The following is a 21372-nucleotide window of genomic DNA, read 5'->3' as shown; positions in this document are numbered from 1 at the left end:
GCTGAATTCTGCTAATAATCACAATACACAAGCTTGAAAAGGATCATCCCTCAGTCCCAGAAGACACCTTGATTGCAGTCTTCTGGAAGCCTATGAGCCAAAAGCACCCAGATACACCAAGGCCAGATTTCTGACCATAGAAACTGTGAGAAAATAATGTTTGTTGTGTTAAGCCATTAAGTTTCGGGATAATTTGTTACACAGCAATAGATAACTAACATACCCTGCTATATTATTTTACAGATGAAGAACCTCAGGCCACAGAGGTAAAAGTTCACAGGGGTGAAGTGATCTGCCAAAGGTCACTTAGCTATTGAGAAGACAAGGACCAAAACTTAGTTCTCTTGTTATCCGCTTCTTTTTTTCTATAGTCTGGGTTGAGTATCTGCTGAGCATATTTTTAGGAGGATATGGCAATGCTTTACAAACGTAAGACAAAAAAAACTGCTTAGCTATATGAACAATTAGATTTAATCAAATGCTAATTTTTTTGCTAATAACCAATATTAAGGATCTAAAAACAGTGTCCATCTGTGTGGTTTCTATTGTTATGGAATCAGGCTTCACTGTGAACTCAACCGATCAGCAGTTTTTGTTTTTTCTTTTCAAAACCCACTCAGAGGAAACTTCAGTATAACCGGAAAAGAGAAAGGTGCTGGAAAGAGCGCTAAGCAGAACGGCTTCTGCGTGCTCCTCAGAGCTCAGTAACTTCTTCACTGGACTGGAAAGGGCAAAGATCAAAGAGTGGCCAAAGCAGCATGAAAAGTGAACAGCCTCTTGGCCACCTGGAAATCCCAGGCCCTGCAGCGGAGCCAAGCAGTTATGAGGAGCAATGTGGGGAGAAGCAGAGAGCGGGGCAAATAGACAAGAGAGTAAAGAGTAGGTGAAACCTCAGAAAAGAGTTGTAGAGAGAAGCTATAAAAAAAATGACAACATGAATAGGACTGAAGGCAACCAAAAAGAATTAAACCCAAACCTGAGACACAACAAAATGGCCTTTGAAGTTGAACATGAGAATTAAAATTTAAGAGAAACTGCCAAAATAATGTAGAGTGTATAATTTCCAATACAGTATTGAGGGGAAAACTAAGGGGAAAAATTCTCAATGCAAAAAATAAGGAAAGAAAACATGTATATGGGGGTAGGCGTGAGTGGGGAGCAGTACATAAAAAACAGACCAAATGGAAAACACAAAATGAGACCATAGAAAAAAGTTTTTCATGTCAATTATCATATGGCTTAAATACTTAATTTAAAAAACAAGGATAATCAGATTACATTTACAGAAATAAATTCAACTGAAGCTGTTTACAGGCAGCACACCCAAAATTTAAGCTCACAAAAGCACTAAAACAGGGGAAAACAGCTATGTGAGAAGAATTCTTACCAAAGGTTAGTACAGCTATAGTGATAGCTGACAAATAGACTTTAAGTAAATATTAATTATTAGAGAGACATAGAGTCGTCACTACATGATGACAAAAGCTTCAGTTCACCAGGAAGATATGACATCTCAAACCTGATACACACCTGATAATAAAGACTCAAAATATTTACAGAAAAACCTTAAAGAATCACAAGGTAAAATTGAAAAAGGTAGTAAGTACATAATGCAATATTTTTAAAGAACTCCCTCAGTAATTGATAGATAAAGTAGACAAAAAAGTAAAGATATTTTGCTTTTTACATAATAGATACATACAGGCTCCTGCACCAACACAAAGAGAAGGACTGGATTGAACTCAGAGATAGTGAGAAATCAGATGCTGAAGACACTGCTTATGACCTAGTCAAGCTCTGCTCCACTGGAGTCCTTTTCTCCTCCAACCCCCAATGCTTCTTAACATTTAGAGAGAGAGGAGAAGAAACAAAAAAGGAAGTATTTTATATCAAAATCAGACATGAGAGAAAAAGGAAAACTAGAATCCAGTTTTATCCATGAATACAAATGCAAAAACCTAAAAGAAAAGAGCACGCAATTTTAACAATGGAAATCAGCAACACATTAAATAAATAATAAGCGAGTAGTGTTTCTTCCAGAAACACAGGGATTCTTTACTATTAGAAAATCCACTGTATAATTTTTCATAACTTATTAAAGGAAGTACACAATACAATCATTTAAATTAATCACCTATTCATGATAAAATTCTTAGCAAACTGGGAATAAAAAGTAAGTTCCTTAGTTGGATAATGGGTAGATACCTAAAGCCTATAATATGCATCTCACTAACTGTGAAATGTTAGAAACATTCCTTTTAAAATCAGAAGAAAGAGTAGGTGACCATGTCTATGATGTTTTATAATTAAATATATATTGGAGGTCCTAACACTATAAGACTAATAAGACAAGAAAATAAAGAAAATTTGTAAAACTGAAAAGGATGAAGCCAAGTTATCATTATTTTCTGACATAATATTGTGTAAGTAGAAATCCAAGAAAATTTATAGAAATAAATTTAAACTAAATAAGTTAATTATTATTATATTAGATCTTCTATTTTCTTCTTAAAGTCAAACTTTTTCTTTTTTGCCTTTAGGCTTTTAATCTTCCTGGCATTGTTCCTTGAGATATGATGTAATATAGGAATATATAAGCTTGACTCCATTAAAATATAAAATATCTGTTCATCAAGACAGCATAAAATAGGTGAACACAACAGCCTCATAACAGCAGAAGATACTTGCAGCACGTATAATAAAAATAAGAAGTAGAATCTAGAATAACACAAACAAGAAATGTGTACAAATCAGAGTGAGTTGAAAATAATTTACTGATAAGACTACATATGCCTTAGAATATGTGCATCAGTAGGTCATTAGGAAGCAGCATATCTAAGATTAAAAAAAAATTCAGGACCTCAGCAACTGCAGCATTTATAAAAGACAGAGAGCAAAGTTGCAAGGACAAATGCAAACAGGTGAAAAGGAAGTGTCCCAGGTGCAGTGAGAGTCAGCCTGAGTGAATCAGAATTAGCCAGCTCCTGCCACTGGAGGGAATGAGACCACAGTCGACCTTGCTCATTCAGCCCTGCCAACCATCCTGTCTGGGTGCTGGCTCCTCTAACCCTGTATCCCTCCATCCTGTTCTTTCTGTACTGTCCAGTGTCTCTCCACAGCCTTTACGTGTCCTGTCTTAGACACAGGATTCCCTCCCTTCACTGGGATAAGAAACAATGGAATTTACAACAAAGAATCCTCTGAAGGGAAATTTATACTCTTAGTTCTTTAATCCCAGAGGAGAGAACTAGAGAGGAATGATAAAATGATATAGCAATGACCTCAGCAGTAAAACATTCTGCCTAGCCTGCTGTCATATTCATAATTTCTTCCCACTCCCCTCCTCCACATAGCCATATACTTTCCTTCAACAAACACATTATATATATATATATATATATATATATATATATATATATACACACACACACACACACACACACACACACACACACACACACACACACACACACACACAACATTATCCATTGAAACAGCCTCTCAACAACACTTTAGATCAGCATATGGCACCCAGGATACTTAAAACACACAACAAAATACCTAAGAAATACCTTCTATGAAAAACCAGATCACTGAAAGTGCTCCCAGAGTATTTCTTTCTGGCTGAGCTAAAGAGGAGCAGGCCAGTGAATGAATGCAAAGGTCATAGATTAATTCACTTGGGTATAACATTTAGAAAAAAGGCAAAGGTTGTTTATTGAACTACAATCTTGATACCACAGTATTAAACGGTCTTATTATAAAACCAAAGAAGCATTACTGAGGCAATAATGACATTTGAAGTTCACGTAGCCAATAACAAGATGGGCTGTTGCAGGAAAGTGGACAGACTGAGGATGCATTATTCTTCCAGGTGGGCTTCTGAGCAAGTAGTTTCCTAGCACACTATGACAGGGGCAAGTAAATGGGTGTGGATCAACTTTCTGGAAACATCCTGTTTAGGTACAGCATATCTAGACCACGACTTCCCATTCCTATTGGCAAAGCAGCACATTAATTAATGGTCCTCTATCATCAAGCTCCAAACTACCTTATAGTCTTAAACAATATATGCTCTCTGGCACCGATCCTGTATCTTGGCCATATGGGACCATTCAATATGTCATGTATGTGCCCCACAATTTCCTCTTCTGTCACTTTGTGTGCATTGTCTCCTCTATCCTGAATTCACTTTCCATTCGTCTCATCTCTGTCAAAATCCTGCTTATCATTAATTCCAGACTGTCACCTTCTCCTTGATAATAATCTCTTCTGCTTTGTGATCCACACAGTATTTTGTTTATATCTTATAAATTTTTGTTTTATATTCTAGTTATTTATTTACTTAGCTTATCTCCTCTACCTATTGAACCTATCTCTAAAATACCAAACTTTATGACATTTGGCCCCATACTGAAGTGCTTTTTTTTCTTTTTCTCTTCTATCTTCTTTTTTCCTTTATTTCTGTCTTTTATTCTCTCTCTTCTTGGTTTCCCATTTCGTGATTTCGTTCAGCCCTAAGTGGCTGCTCCTAGCTGCTATGTATCACATAAAAAGCCAACCTCCTCTACCCGAAATCCAAGGTCTTCCAAAATCTGAATCCACCTTTTCTGTTCAGACACATTCCTTCCTACTCCAAGCAGGCATGTCTCTTCATTAATCCAAGAGAAAGTCGCATTTCATTCCGTCAGGGTAAGACGCCAGATGAAGGGGACTGAATACTGCAATAGTCTTGGTAAGATGAACGGCTCTCACTGGGGTTCCTCCCAGCGCTGGCAGGCTTGCTGCCCAGGCTGCCGCCCTTCTGTGCTCTCACTGCGTTGTCCTGTCCTGGGGATTTCCTGATCCTTGACTATTTACCATATTGGTGCTCTCTCTTGCCTTCAACACAGCCTCTGAGCTTCCTGACTAGTTTTGTCCAAACACTCTGCTCCTAACTACAGTTCCCAGGCATTTTCTCTACTCCAAGCTATTTATCTGGCTCTGGTTCTTTTTTTCTGCCTTAACTTCCAGCTTCCCCAAAACCCCAGTCTATCACTACGGTTGATTTCTCATCTGTTATTTCTTTGCCGTCTTGGTTCTCTCTGACTCAGCACCTATGCTATTTCAGTCAATACTCAAATTGTGAGTATTGGCACAATTGTGCCAATTTGTGGCTCAAATTGTGTAACCATTCTCACTTTCCACAGTTCACATTCTGTGACTCTGTCCAAGTTATGGGCTGAACTGTGTCCCCAGAAAAGATATGTTGAAGTCCTAATCCTCAGTACCTCAGAACTTGATCTTATTTGGAAATAGGATTGTTGCAGATGTGATTAGTTAAGGTGTGATCATACTGGAGTTGGGTGGGCCCTTAATCCAACGTGACCTGTGTCCTTATAAAAATGGGAAATTTGAACACAGACACACACAGAGAATGCTTTGTGAAGATGGAAGCAGAGAATGGAGTAATGTAGCTACAAGCCAAGAAATGCCAAGGATTGTGGCCGTCACCAGAAGCTAGGACAAAGGCATGGAACAGATTCTTCCTCAGAGCCCTCAAAAGGAACCAACCCTAATGACACCTTGATTTTGGACTTCTAGCCTCCAGAAGTATGAAAGAAAAAAAATGCAGAAATAAAATGTCTTTTGGTATTAGGACCTTTAGACAAACCAAAATAGTAACTCTCAAGAACATCACAGATTATTCCAGCCCATGAACAATAGGATGGCTACAGAGATAAATGTGAGAGTGCCACATGCCCAAGAATTGCATGCAGCAAGCATCCTTTCTGTGTCTGATACAAATCTGCCATCTCAGGTCAGTGCACTTCACTCAGAAGGCTGCATTTCGTTTTTATTCACTCGCAACGTGAAACATGACTGATATGGTGTGTGCAATGCATTTTAAATCATATGTTCAGCTGGACTTCAGGTGATGATCAGGAAACACTGCCCAAAAGTAAATGCCCAGATGCCTGCACTATCTTTAATCTGGTATTTATTACCTCTTCCTTCAAAACTTGGCTCTTGAAACTTTATCCTTATTTGAAATACTGTTTTATGCCTATGGATGACTTTTTATTGTAGATCCTAGATAACCTTTTAGAATTGTGTAAGGAAAAAAGAGAGACAGAGAGAGGGCAAGAAACAGAGTCAGAAACAGAGTCAGAGAGAACTAGTAACCAAGTAGTGTTGCCAGATAAAAGACAAATATACTTTTAGTATAAGTAAGTCCCAAGTCTTACACGGGACATAATTATACTAAAAATTTATTCATTGTTTATCTGAAATTCAAACCTAAATGGACAGCATGTACTTTTATTTGCTGAATCTGTCAACATAAGGAAATTTTCTAGTTCTTCCTCTCCCAAGGCTGAGCTGTCATATAAGCATGAATACAGGATTTCTTTTCCTGAGCCACCAATAATTGCAATGCAAACAATAAACAACTCTGGGGGCTACAAACAGAAAAAAAAAAAAAAAAAAGAACACAAACCCTTATCCAATGGCATAAACTCTTAAATGAAAACAAGATCTGTAACTCAAACCTTTGTTGGTGACTGGTCAGGGATGCAGTTTATCCGCTCCAATTCATTTACCACTGGGCACTTGGCAGGACCAGGAGTGGTACTTTTCCCAGGATCTGGAGTAACTGTCATCCCAGGACCTGGGATAATCCCAAAAGCAAACATAAGATGACAGAATTAATATCACAGGCATTCGATACCCCCATAGTTCTCAACACCTCCAATTCTATGGACTCCACTACTGACCGGGCTTCACTCTATGACCTTGAAATGTACACATTCACTTTATAAAGCCTCATTTTGTTCTTGCTGACTGTATCTAACTCTACATACACCTGCACCATCTCCTTCCACCAGCAAGGCCCTCCCCTAGGAGACAGTGCATACAAGAGCAAGGAGTTGGACTCCAACATTAGATTGGAAGCTCACCTTCCAAAGTGAGCTCCAAATCTACCTTGTCTACTCCAGGGGTTGGTAAACTATGTCCTGTGGACCAAACCAGGTCACAGCCTGATTTGTAAATAAAATATTGCTGTCACACAGCCACACCCAGATTTTTTATGTATTGTCTACAGCTGCTTTTGTCATTATAGGCAGAATTAGGTAGTTAGGACAGAGACCGTATGGCCCACAAAATCTGAAGTATTAAGTATATGGCCCTTTACAGAGAAGTCTGTACACTCTGCTTTGGTCCTGTACTTCCACCCAGGCAGCTGGTTCACGAAATGTTTGCACACAGATCACGTGCAGTATATGTTGTTCTCTTGAGTGTTACCCTAATCATAGTAACCTCAATTCTCCTTGCTCAGTCAACAGGCAATCCCTTGACAAGGAACACTTCTGAGTGATGGCATTCTTATACAAATGTAAAATCTCATAGGACAAAAAATGTAAAGGGAGGCCACCAAACTAGAAACTGGCAGCTAGAATCTATGCCAGTTGATTGATGGATTCAGACTTAAAAATCAGTCAAATAGGACTTCCCTGGTGGCGCAGTGATTAAGAATCCACCTGCCGATGCAGGGGACACGGGTTCGAGCCCTGGTCTGGGAGGATCCCACATGCGGCGGAGCAACTAAGCCCGTGCACCACAACTACCGAGCCTGTGCTCTAGAGCCCACGAGCCACAACTACTGAGCTCGTGTGCCACAACTACTGAAGCTCGCACACCTAGAGCCCATGCTCCACAACAAGAGAAGCCACCGCAATGAGAAGCCCACGCACCGCAGCGAAGAGTAGCCCCCGCTCACCACAACTAGAGAAAGCCCGCGCACAGCAACGAAGACCCAACCCAGCCAAAAATAATAAATAATTAATGTATTAATGTTTTAAAAAAGCAGTAAAATAAAGAAGGCACATTTATTGCATTCTAACATAAGGAAGTTAGATTTCTTTAGGGCACTCTGCAAGAAGCTAATAATATTAAGACAAAACAATGAGCCTTCTGATAAGTTTTCTTTTCACCAAAGGTTTCCAATTCAAAAGTGGTGGAGTAATAGGACTTTATATTCGTGCCAGTTTCCGCATAAGGGTTTTCGTTTCGTCTTCAGGATCACAGAGTTTTAAGAACTGAACAACCTTTGAGATTATTTAATCTAACTTCCCACAAGAGTAGAAATGGCGTGACCGAGACCGAGAATGAGGTAGGGGGAGGGGGCAAAGGTTTTCCTCGGGCAACATACTGGCCCCTCCTCAGCTGCCCCACCTAGGAAGCTGCTCCTAGTTGAAGCCCAGATAAGAAATCATGGATGACTCAGCACAATCCAGCCCTTCTGTTAAAATAAAACAGTTCAATAAACTTTTTTTTTTTTTTTTTTCCCAATAAACTTGTAATAGAAAAACTCTGGTAGCTGTTATTTTTTTAAATAACCAAACTTGGGCCTCAGGTACTTTAATTGATTATATACTTATCTGACTACATTTCATATGAGGGTATTGCTGATTACTACTGTTAACAAAAGTACAATTATTCAATGAAATTCAGCAAATATATTTCAAGTGCCGGCTGCGGAATCCTGCGCTGTGCTACACTGGGAAACGAAAGTGTCAGAGTTAGGCCTACAATGAATACCTATTGTGCTGTCACAGTTTTGAGTCAGGTGGTCCCCAACACACACATATAGTACACACACGCACACACACACACATTCACGCCAGTGAAGATGAAAGCATCACTTCCCTGCCACTTCTGAGGTGTTTGCTCTGATAAGAGCAATATGTGGAGGGGGGAACACCAGAGAGTTCCTTCTTACCTTCTGATTCCAAAGAATCTCTGGCTGAAAGCACAAAGAGAGGAATAGTGATGATGAACACCCCAAGCAGAAGAACGCTGAGCATAAGCTCCAAAGTAGTGAACTTTTTCAACTTCTTTCTTGCCATCTACAAAGAAAGACAAAACAATTTTAGGTTTGAGTTTTATTGAACATGTGGTTAGCAAACTTTTTTAACAGAAAAGCTCTAATGTATACATAAGAGGACTGAATAACATAATAAACGCCCAGGTACCCATCAACTAGACTAAAAAATTATCAAGTGGCCAATCTCATTCTGTCTATTCTTTTCTTTTTTAAAGGTAACATAAAAACTTTTATTTTTCTTATGTCTATTCTTATTCATGTCTCTCCTTAACCTTGGGTTATTTTGAAGCAAATCTCAGATTTCATATCTTTTCATCTGAAAATATTTAAGCATATTTTTTTAAAAATAAGAAATTTCACAAAAGCCAAGCAAAATACTGTTATCACACTTAAAATATTTTTTAAATAATTCTTTAATCATCAAATTAAAGTATTTTAAAATAATTTCCCTCATTGTCTGATAAGTATTTTATAGCTTGTTTGTTCTACTCTCATAAGGATACAAGTAAGATTTATATATGACTGATTTGTGTCTGTTAAGTCTTTTTTAACCCGTAAGGTTTGTTCTGTAGATCTGCCCACAATCTGGATTTTGTTGATTGCATCTCCATGCATGCCAACATGTTTCTCTATCCTTGTATTTCCTATAAATTATTAGATCTAGAGTTTTGACAGATACAGGTTGGTTTCTTTTTAGCATGAATGCTGCACAGATGGTACAACATCTTCCAGCAAGAGACACATAAAATCTAGCAGTCTCCTTTTTTCAAAAAAAATGTTCACAGCCATTGGCGAGCATTTCTTCGATCCATTATTTCATTAGGAGTTGTGATGCAGTGACACTGTAATTTTATCATTCTTTGTTCACTTATTAAATGAAATATTCCTATAGAAAGAAATTTCCCCTCATCTATCATTTGTTTCATAAAGGTACAGTTTGTATAGGAAAGGCAGGATAAACGTCTGACTCTTTATTTACTGGTTTTCAAAATAAGGAGTAGTTTCCCTAGCATCCTCCAAAGGGGATCAATGAGATTTTTTGGTCCAATATCTTTATGAACTCATAGATTTAAACACACTTCATCTGTATTAATCCATTGATGTTATTATTATTATTATTATTATTATTAACGCTCATATTTTCCCATCTCTACCCATTGACAGTCTCTTCAAGTTGGCTCTTGGTACTCTTTGGTACTTTCCCCGCTTGCTGGTTTAACATGATAACCTAGGCTCCTTTTGCACATTTCCTGCCCCTCGTCTCAAATCAAACATTTCTACGGAGTCCTGGCTCCTTTTAGTGGCAATAGTATTTAGAAACTATAATCTGGATAGAGTCTGTGAAATTTAACCTAGAATTCTAGAACTGAAGGGACCTTATAGATCATCTTGACCAGTGCTGCCTTTGGAGCCCCAAGGGGTCCTTGAGGATTTTTAATTTCAAAAAAAATACAGAAATTACATATTTATCTATGTTAGACTCATTATGAACCCTAGCTAGGGATAAGAATATTTTGTCAAGAAGTTTAAATCAGACACTCGGCACTTGCCCCTGCCCAACTCCTACTGAATCAGAATCTCTGGGGTTAAGGCCTGGATATCTGATTTTTTTTAAAAACCTCCACAGATGATTCTGATATGCAATCATGTTTCAAAAGCAGTGAACCCGTCTATTATAGGTTCGCTGTTGGCTCCCTGCCGAACAAACTATAGTATCTCTGCAATGCGCTAGGAATCCTGTGTGCTCTTCAAGTATACAGAAAACTGAGACCGAACACATGAAGCTCATCTTGTTGGGATGCTAAATTTAGAGTATTTTAAGCCAAAATTTGGCTTTTAAGTAAAGATTCATGAAGTTCAAAACCTAAAAACATTATCCTTTATATTCAAAGATCCACCATAAATTGGGCTTTGAAGTATCTTCTTATTAGTGAGGAAAGATTCGGCAAAGTCATCCACATTTACTCTTTCCATGCTATGGGAGGTTACAGGGAAACCCAGAGAGCCCAGAGGTCAACTCAACTGCTCAGAGGGATGAATACTGATATCATTTGTCCAGATACAGAGCATAGCAACACAGCACATGTCTGAACGAAGAAATAAAATACCACGTTCCTAAGGGTGAGTACTGTGATCGACACAGAAACAGGACTTGAGGAGAGAAAAACCTGACAGCTATTAAAGCAGGGACCACTGGGATTATCAGTGTCACCCGGGCCTCTGTGCAGACTCCCTTAGTCTTTGACCAGGAAGGCACAGACCACCATGCACAAACTCAAATGGGGATTATGCCTCATGTGCAGTCCTTTCTAGAAATCTTCCTCAGTGCTTCCATCCTTGGACTTGGTTCTTTGCTTGGATCAATTCTGATTCTGGACTGAGTTGTGGTTCTACCCTCCATGGGCAGCAAGTAAATAAACCCCCATCACTCCCTTCACGTCCTTCCCCTGGATGGCCCAGATATGACTGCATGTACCTCCTTCCTCTGACCCCACTACTGTCCTTCTTTAGAAGGACCTCACTGTCTCTTAGGGGAGGGCACACTGTCTTTTACGTTTTGTACAAGAATGTGGACACAGATATAGCACTTCTCCAAAAGCATGAGAAACTATGTAGAGCCATACTTTAATGCAGAAATGCACTGCTCAATAGGGAGTGAAACCTACAGCTAAGTCACAATCAATACACAAACCAGAGAGAGGGAGAAATATCTTGTCGAAAGAAGAAGTAAACAAATCCGTTGTCAAGTTGAGTGGTGTGATTGGAATGATTCCTAAAGTGAGTTTCATTGACCTGACTAGCTGCTTGTATTTCCTCAACTTATGAAAAATTGTACATTAGCCGTATCTAGAATCAGACATACTGAAAAGTGTAAGGAAAAAGAAGAGGAGAGAAGAGTGGAAGGAGCAGAATTATCTACACTAATGGGCCACTGCTTTTGAGGCCTCACAAGTTTAAAATGGTTTCCATTGCTTATGAGACTAAATGGCGTGTCATCTATTACCATCTGACTCTTAATAATCATTATCACTAAGTTTCTGGTCTTCTATGTGCCAGGTATTTTCCAAGCTTGATTAGATATCTGTATAACCCTGAAAGGCAGATATTCATCTCCATTTTATAAACGAGAAAACAGAGGTCAAAACGGTATAAAACTCGTCAGCAACCACAGACAAATGGTGGAGCTGAAATTCACTACCAGTCTGCGCTCCAGGGCCCAGCTTCTCGGAACACACACTCCCCGACAGCACCTTCTCCACTTACCAGGTCAAACAATATCTCCCCCAGGACTTCAAATTAATAACCCTCCCTCTCTCGCTCCCAAGCACTCTATCTAGATTTATAACCCTGAGGAGAATCTGTCTTCCCTACTAACTTTGAAGCTACTAGAGGAAAGTGAGTACGAGTTTCTTACCCCTCCCCAAGTCGTCCCTCTCAGCCTGAGAGCCTCAGATACCGATTCCCTTGGCCCTGGGGCAGCTGAGTGGAGCCAGGGCAGAGGGTCCAGGGCCATTCTTCTGCTGGCAGTTGCCGCCTCTGGAAATCCAGATCCCTTTCAATTAGCCTAGTGATGCCACCTTCCTTTTTTTTTAATCACTGTATCATTTTTAAAATTTTTGCTTTATATTGGAGTATAGCTGATTGACAATGTTGTGTTAGTTTCAGGTGTACAGCATAGTGATTCAGTTATACATATACATATATCTTTTCTTTTTTCAAGTTCTTTTCCCATTTAGGTTATTACAGACCTGTACTATAGAGTAGGTCCTTATTGCTTATCTATTTTAAATATAGCAGTGTATTTATGTCCATCCCAATCTCTCAATCTATCCCACCCTACCCCCACCCCAGTAACCATAAGTTCATTCTCTAAGTCTGTTATCACTGTATCTTTTTCTTAATAATTGTTTTTTTTTTTCCTTTTCCTTGTGCTCTCTGATGTGGACAGCGCTGGCAAGAACTCCACCATGCCTCAGTGCACGCTACCTGGCAGGTGCTCTAAGTTTGCTGATTGGGGAGCAAGACTGAGTGGAAACACCACCACAGGATCCTTTGGCCATGCACGCACTGCAGGGTCCTCGTTCCTGTTTCCCAAGAGGAAAGGTGGGGAAGGAATGGGAAACAGTGTGCCTTCATCCCAGGAACCTCACCAGTAATCATAGGGGCACTAGTGAAAAGGAAAGAAAAAATAAAATTTGGATTTAAAAAATAATATAAGTTAGAGGGCAGTTATTTATTTTACAAAAGGATCCAAGTCAAGCTTTCTTTAAATCAATCTTTGAAGTATGCAGGAGTGGTAGGTACATCAATATCTCCAGGGAGATTTTTTTTAAGAATATACAGCTACTTCCCTCTCCATGTGACCTTTGTAACGATTGCTCATAACCAGTAATAGCCTTCATGTGAGTTGTAACATACAAAGAAATAGCTGAAAACCATCTCTTTATAAATGAATAGTTTATATTCTTTACCAGAATATATCCTAGTAAATGCACTTTCTGGAAAACAGCACTCTTCACAGCCCCTTCTTAAGCCCAACCACAGCTGAACACAGCCCCACATCCCTCTCCTGCTCTCTGTACCCACCTACTCCCAGCTCAGAACTGCCCCCACCTCCACTGCAGACCCCCTTTCCCAGGCTGATTATCAGCTGAGCTGCTCTCTGCTCTGAATCCCCAGCACAATAGTTCTGTCTGCTTTTCTTCGTCCATACTGTTACAGACTCATTTCATTTAGTACATCTTTATTAGAATGTCAAGGGAAGTCTGGAAAGGAAAAAAGGTAAAATCCTGTGATCACAGTCTACCATCTGGAACCCTTCTATGTAGGTTTTAAAAGTTCCCTAGATCACTTTGATCTTCACTTCCCCTCCACTCCTGTTTGAGAATCACTTGGGAAACCTTGAGTTCAGTGGATTTAATAACATTGAATGACATTATCCTATGAGGGGGAGGGGGAACAGCAGGTGTAAATTAAGGACAGTGCAATAAGGGACAAAAATGAAGTAGGAGACAGTAATAAAGAAAAATGAAATACATTTGGAGGGAGTAGTGGGGGATGGGTGGCTCCTTGAAAGTTTTCAACCCCATCAAAGCACCCCTCCCAACTCTTCCAGTATCTCCAGTATATCAATGCGCCCTCTCTAACCTCAGCTCATTTGTGACCAAGGATAAGTTTTCCTAAGGCTTTTCCCCCAAAGGTATGCCTACTTTCTTAGGTTTACAACACCCTTTTTCTTTCTCAAATTGTAAGCTCTTAGGGTGTGAGAATTATGCCTGCTTCTTCCTCTTTATTTCCTTCCTAAATACCTACAAGCAGAATCTACATAATCAATACTTACTGACCAATAACATTTTATTCCTTGACTGAATATTTACAAAATAACCTGAATACTTCCTAATTATAGTACACCGTGAAGGTACTTTAGAGGATACAATGATGGTACCTGCCTTAAGTGGACTTAAATTCCAATACCACTATTTCCTTCTACCCAATAAAGGCAATGTACGGTAGAAAGAAGAAGAGAAGGGATGTGCTCTTTCTTGAAAATCAGAAGACCTTAATTTTATTCCTCATTCTGAAAATAACTAGCCAGATGACCTTCAGAAATTTACTTAAGCTTTCTGGTTCTCTGTTTCCTCACTTACAATTAAAGAGGTTGAACGAGAAGATCTACAAAATTCATACCAGCTTTTATATGTCATGTTTGAATGAGTCACCCAAATTGCTTGCTTCTTTACTCTTCTCTTCCATAGAAGATCCCTGTGCTAAACATATCACTGGCATTTTCCTTCTTCATTATATGCCCAAGTTCTCTTTCTCAGTGTGAGAGCATGCTAAGTACAGCTTGAGAAGATCTGAGCTTGCTTTTAGCCCTACCATTTCCTGCTGTGGTCGCCAAAGAATTTATTTAACACTCTTGAATCTCAGTTTTCTGAGGTGTAAAAATGGAACTAAGAATATCTATTACTAACTATCATCATCTTCTTATTGTGAGAGTCAAATAAAAACATCTTAAATAATAAAGCATTACATATCCTTATTTATTACTTACCATAGAGAAAATACTCTTGGGTACGAAACAGCATGTTCCTAAGAAATGTGTCAATCCCTCTCTCGTGAGGGTGGCACCCCACCTTACTCAGTGCTTTGTAAAGTGGAAGATGCACGTTCCTGGCAGCTGTCCTTATGAACTTGTTCTGATATGAGCTCCTATCTGCTAAGTGCTTTATGGCCCCATGTGTCAGGTGACTCACATGGTACCTGAGACACAGGTGCAGAAATCTAGGAGGAAGCAGGAGGAGCTATGAGCAGCAATCTTGCCCATTCAAAGTCCGATTCTCCACCAGCCTACTCACAGCTCCTCTCCCGGGCTGCCTTGTAAATCACACTATTTTTACTCAAAAAGCACATCCCTTCTCTTCTTCCCTGAAGTCTTCATTCAAAACTCCCCAGCTCGCGAATCTTAAATCCTCAGCTCAACTTAGTTGTTTGATATTTTCTTGCAGCCTCACTATCCACCCAATCGATGTGTCCTCACACAACCTCCAGATGGTCCTCAGGCAGAAGAAGGCTTTTTCACACACTGATGAGAAAACGCTATTTGTCACCATAATACCCTCTTAACATGCAAAAGGAAATGGGGTTGTACCCTTCTCTACAACAAGGATTGCCTTGGTTTTTCTAAAGTAAATGACCCAGCTCTAATCTTTCATACCTGTCCTTCCCCAATACATCACATTCCCAAAGGCTTTATAAGATATTCCATAATACTAATCTTGCATGTAAAACTCCATAAATATTAATAGCCTTCCATGCCTGATATAATTAAATTAACTAATGAGATCAAGAGCGATCTCATGTTCACTGGCAAGGAGCAGAGTTATCAGAATGCCTATGGAAGTGACAATGTCTCCTTCTCTTTGGTGGTTGCTGACAGCTGTGAAATAGGAGACTGTTCTTCATACTAATTTTAAATTTTTCCCAAATGGCTGTTAACATACTGTGCTACACGCTATGAAGAAAAAGTCACCCACCATTTACTAGTCAAACTGTAAACACTATATGCTCAATAAAGACTTGGCAAAAGCTACTCAAGTTATTTACACCCGTAATCTGGATGTCCATTTATAGAAATTTAGTCCATAAATATACTTGTGGCTTCGGAGGTCAGATCCCAGGGAGAGGACTGGGGTTGGCTGTGTGAACACAGCCTGAAGGGGGCTAGTGCACCACAGGTAGCCAGGAGGGAGTCCAGGAAAAAGTCTGGACCTGCCGAAGAGGCAAGAGACCATTGTTTTCCGGTGCACGAGGAGACGGGATTCAGAGCACCGCCTAAACGAGCTCCAAAGACAGGCCCAAGCCGTGGCTATCACCGCGGACACCAGAGACGGGCATGAAATGCTAAGGCTGCTGCTGCAGCCACCAAGAAGCCTGTGTGCAAGCACAGGTCACTCTCCACACCTCCCCTCCCGGGAGCCTGTGCAGCCCGCCACTTCCAGGGTCCCGTGAACCAGGGACAACGTCCCCGGGAGAACACACAGCGCGCCTCATGCTGGTGCAACGTCACACCGGCCTCCGCCGCTGGAAGCTCGCTCCGCATTCCGTACCCCTCCCTCCCCCCGGCCTGAGTGAGCCAGAGCCCCCTAATCAGCTGCTCCTTTAACCCCCTCCTGTCTGGTCAAAGAACAGACGCCCCCAGGCGACCTACATGCAGAGGCGGGGCCAAATCCAAAGCTGAACCCCAGAAGCTGTGCGAAAACAGAAGAGAAAGGGAAATCTCTCCCAGCAGTCTCAGGAGCAGCAGATTAAATCTCCACAGTCAAGTTGATGTACCCTGCATCTGTGGAATACCTGAATAGACAATGAAACATCCCAAAATCGAGGTGGTGGACTCTGGGAGCAACTGTAGACTTGGGGTTTGCTTTCTGCATGTAATTTGTTTCTGGTTTTATGTCTATCTTAGTTTACTATTTAGAGCTTATTATCATTGGTAGATTTGTTTATTAATTTGGCTGCTCTCTTCTTTTTTTAAAATATATATATATATTTTTCCTTTTTCTCTTTTTGTGAGTGTGTATGTGTATGCTTCTTTCTGTGATTTTGTCTGAATAGCTTTGTTTTTACTGCTTGTCCTAGCGTTCTGTTTGTCCGTTTTTGCTTTTTTTTTTAATACTTTTTAGCACTTGTTATCATTGGTGGAATTGTTTATTGGTTTGGTTGCTCTCTTCTTTCTTTTTTTTTTAATTACTTTTTAATTTTTTTATTTTAATAATATTTTTTTTTATTTTAATAACTTCACTTTATTTATTTAATTTTTCTTTCTTTCTGTTTTTTTTTCTCCCTTTTCTTCTGAGCCATGTGGCTGACAAGGTCTTCGTGCTCCGGCCAGGTGTCAGGCCTGAGCCGCGTAGGTGGGAGAGCCAAGTTCAAGACATTATTCCACCACAGACCTCACAGACCCATGTAATATCAATCAGCGAGAGCTCTCCCAGAGATCTCCATCTCAACACTAAGACCCAGATCCACTCAACAACTAGCAAGCTCCAGTGCTGGATACCCCATGCCAAAAAACTAGCAACACAGGAACACAACACCACCCATTAGCAGAGTGGCTGCCTAAAATCATAATAAGTTCACAAACACCCCAAAACACACCACTGGACATGGTTCTGCCCACCAGAAAGACAAGATCCAGCCTCATCCACCAGAACACAGGCACTAGTCCCCTCCACCAGGAAGCCTACACAACCCACAGAACCAACCTTACCCACTGGGGGCAGACACCAAAAACAATGGGAACTACAAACCTGCGGCCTGCGAAAAGGAGACCACAAACACAGTATGTTAAGCAAAATGAGAAGACAGAGAAATACACAGCAGATGAAGGAGCAAAGGAAAAACCCATCAGACCAAACAAATGAAGAGGAAATAGGCAGTCTACCTGAAAAAGAATTCACAGTAAAGATAGTAAAGATGATCCAAAATCTTGAAAACAGAATGGGGAAAATACAAGAAACGTTTAACAAGGACCTAGAAGAACTAAAGAGCAAGCAAACAATGACGAACAACACAATAAATGAAATTTAAAATTCTCTAGAAGGAATCAATAACAGAATAACTGAGGCAGAAGAACAGATAAATGACCTAGAAGATAAAATAGTGGAAATAACTACCACAGAGCAGAATAAAGAAAACAGAATGAAAAGAATTGAGGACAGTCTCAGAGACCGCTGGGGCAACATTAAACGCACTAACATTTGAATTACAGGGGTCCCAGAAAAAGAAGAGAAAAAGAAAGGGACTGAGAAAATATTTGAAGAGATTATAGTTGAAAGCTTCCCTAATATGGGAAAGGAAATAGTCAATTAAGTCCAGGAAGTGCAAAAAGTCTCATACAGGATAAATCCAAGAAGAAACACGCCAAGACACATATTAATCAAACTACCAAAATTTAATACAAAGAAAAAATATTAAAAGCAGCAAGGAAAAAGCAACAAATAACACACAAGGGAATTCCCATAAGGTTAACAGCTGATCTTTCAGCAGAAACTCTGCAAGCCAGAAGGGTGGGGCAGGACATATTTAAAGTGTTGAAAGGAAAAAAACTGCAACCAAGATTATTCTATCCAGCAAGGATCTCATTCAGATTTGATGGAGAAATTAAAAACTTTACAGACAAGCAAAAGCTAAGAGAATTCAGCACCCCCAAACCAGCTTTACAACAAACGTTAAAGGAACTTCTCTAGGCAGGAAACACAAGAGAAGGAAAAGACCTACAATAACAAACCCAAAGCAATTAAGAAAATGGTAATAGTAACATACGTATCAATAACTACCTTAAATGTAAACGGATTAAATGCTCCAACCAAAAGACATAGACTGGCTAAAAGAATACAAAAACAAGACCCATATATATGCTGTCTACAAGAGACCCACTTCAGACCAAGGGACACATACAGACTGAAAGTAAGGGGATGGAAAAAAATATTCCATGCAAATGGAAATCAAAAGAAAGCTGGAGTAGCAATTCACATATAACACAAAATAGACTTTAAAATAAAGACTATTACAAGAGACAAGGACACTACATAATGATCAAGAGATCAATCCAAGAAGAAGATATAACAATTGTAAATATTTATGCACCCAACAGAGGAACACCTCAATACATAAGTTAAATGTTAACAGCCATAAAAGGGGAAATCGACAGTAACACAATAATAGTAAGGGACTTAAACACCCCACTTTCACCAATGGACAGATCATCCAAAATGAGAATAAATAAGGAAACACAAGCTTTAAATGATACATTAAACAAGATGAACTTAATTGATATTCATAGGACATTCCATCCAAAAACAACAGAATACACTTTCTTCTCAAGTGCTCATGGAACATTCTCCAGGATAGATTACATCTTGGGTCACAAATCAAGACTTAGAAAATTTAGAAAAACTGAAATCGTGTCAAGTATCTTTTCCGACCACAACACTATAAGACTAGATATCAATTACAGGAAAAAATCTGTAAAAAATACAAACACATGGAGGCTAAACAATACACTACTAAATAACCAAGAGATCATTGAAGAAATCAAAGAGGAAATCAAAAAATACCTAGAAACAAATGACAATGAAAACACGACAACCCAAAACCTATGGGCAGCAAAAGTAGTTCTAAGAGGGAAGTTTATAGCCATACAATCCTACCTCAAGAAACAAGAAATATCTCAAATAAACAACCAAACCTTACACCGAAAGCAATTAGAGAAAGAAGGACAAAAAAACCCCAAAGTTAGCAGAAGGAAAGAAATCATAAAGACCAGATCAGAAGTAAGTGAAAAAGAAAGGAAGGAAACGATAGCAAAGATCAATAAAACTAAAAGCTGGTTCTTTGAGAAGATAAACAAAACTGATAAACCATTAGCCAGACTCATCAAGAAAAAAAGGGAGAAGACTCAAATCAATAGAATTAGAAATGAAAAAGGAGAAGTAACAACTGACACTGCAGAAATACAAAGGATCATGAGAGATTACTACAAGCAACTATATGCCAATAAAATGACAACCTGAAAGAAATGGACACATTCTTAGAAATGCACAACCTTCTGTGATTGAACCAGGAAGAAATAGAAAATATGAACAGACCAATCACATGCACTGAAATTGAAACTGTGATTAAAAATCTTCCAACAAACAAAAGCCCAGGACCAGATGGCTTCACAGGTAAATTCTATCAAACATTTAGAAAAGAGCTAATGCTTATCCTTCTCAAACTCTTCCAAAATATAGCAGAAGGAGGAACACTCCCAAACTCATTCTACAAGGCCACCATCACCCTGATACCAAAACCTGACGAAGGTGTCACAAAAAAGAAAACTACAGGCCAATATCACTGATGAACATAAATGCAAAAATCCTCAACAACTAGCAAACAGAATCCAACAGCACATTAAAAGGATCATATACTATGATAAAGTGGGGTTTATCCCAGGAATGCAAAAAGACCATATAATCATCTCAATAGATGCAGAAAAAGCTTTCAACAAAATTCGACACCCATTTATGATAAAAACCCTCCAGAAAGTAGGCATAGAGGAAACTTACCTTAACATAATAAAGGCCATATACAACAAACCCACAGCCAACATCATTCTCAATGGTGAAAAACTGAAACCGTTTCCACTAAGATCAGGGACAAGACAAGGTTTCCCACTCTCACCACTATTATTTAACATAGCTTTGGAAGTTTTAGCCACAGCAACTAGAGAAGAAAAAGAAATAAAAGGAATCCAAATAGGAAAAGAAGAAGTAAAACTGTCACTGCTTGCAGATGACATTATACTATACATACAGAATCCTAAAGATGCTACCAGAAAACTACTAGGACTAATCAATGAATTTGGTAAAGTAGCAGGATACAAAATTACTGCGCAAAAATCTCTTGCATTCCTCTACACTAACAACAAAAAATCTGAAAGAGAAATTAAGGAAACATTCTTATTTACCATTGCAACAAAAAGAATAAAATACCTAGGAATAAACCTACCTAAGGAGACAAAAGACCTGTATGCAGAAAACTATAAGACACTGATGAAAGAAATTAAAGATGATACAAACAGATGGAGAGATATACCATGTATTTGGCTCGGAAGAATCAACATTGTGAAAATGACTATACGACCCAAAGCAATCTACAGATTCAATGCACTCCCTATCAAACTACCAATGGCATTTTTCACAGAACTAGAACAAAAAATTTCACAATTTGTAGGGAAACACAAAAGACCCCGAAGAGCCAAAGCAATCTTGAGAAAGAAAAACAGAGCTGGAGGAATCAGGGTCCCTGATTTCAGACTATACTACAAAGCTACAGTAATCAAGACAGTATGGTACTGGCACAAAAACAGAAATATAGATCAATGGAACAGGATAGAAAACCCAGAGATAAACCCACACACATATGGTCACCTTATTTTTGATAAAAGAGGCAAGAATATACAA

The 21372-nt window shown here is 39.2% G+C and overlaps 1 protein-coding gene across 4 annotated transcripts in view; it reads right to left on the bottom strand.

Moving 5' to 3' along the window:
* Positions 1-21372, bottom strand: part of MGAM (maltase-glucoamylase) — a 107369-nt gene that overhangs the window by 72465 nt on the left and 13532 nt on the right. For 3 of the 4 annotated variants that reach the window (XM_068549592.1, XM_068549589.1, XM_068549588.1), the window contains exons 2-3: positions 8762-8888; positions 6531-6649 (exon numbers count right to left, since the gene is read on the bottom strand). In XM_068549592.1, the coding sequence (XP_068405693.1) occupies positions 6531-6649; positions 8762-8888 (246 nt within the window). Of the gene's footprint in view, positions 1-6530; positions 6650-8761; positions 8889-12281; positions 12288-21372 lie in introns of those variants that run through there. The other variant, XM_068549591.1, reaches the window with a different exon arrangement.

This window comes from Eschrichtius robustus, chromosome 8 (genome assembly GCF_028021215.1).
Source record: "Eschrichtius robustus isolate mEscRob2 chromosome 8, mEscRob2.pri, whole genome shotgun sequence".
NCBI classification, from domain to species: Eukaryota; Metazoa; Chordata; class Mammalia; order Artiodactyla; family Eschrichtiidae; genus Eschrichtius; species Eschrichtius robustus.
The sequence above is the reverse complement of the archived record's forward strand: the minus strand, read 5'-3'. Positions and strand labels throughout refer to the sequence as shown.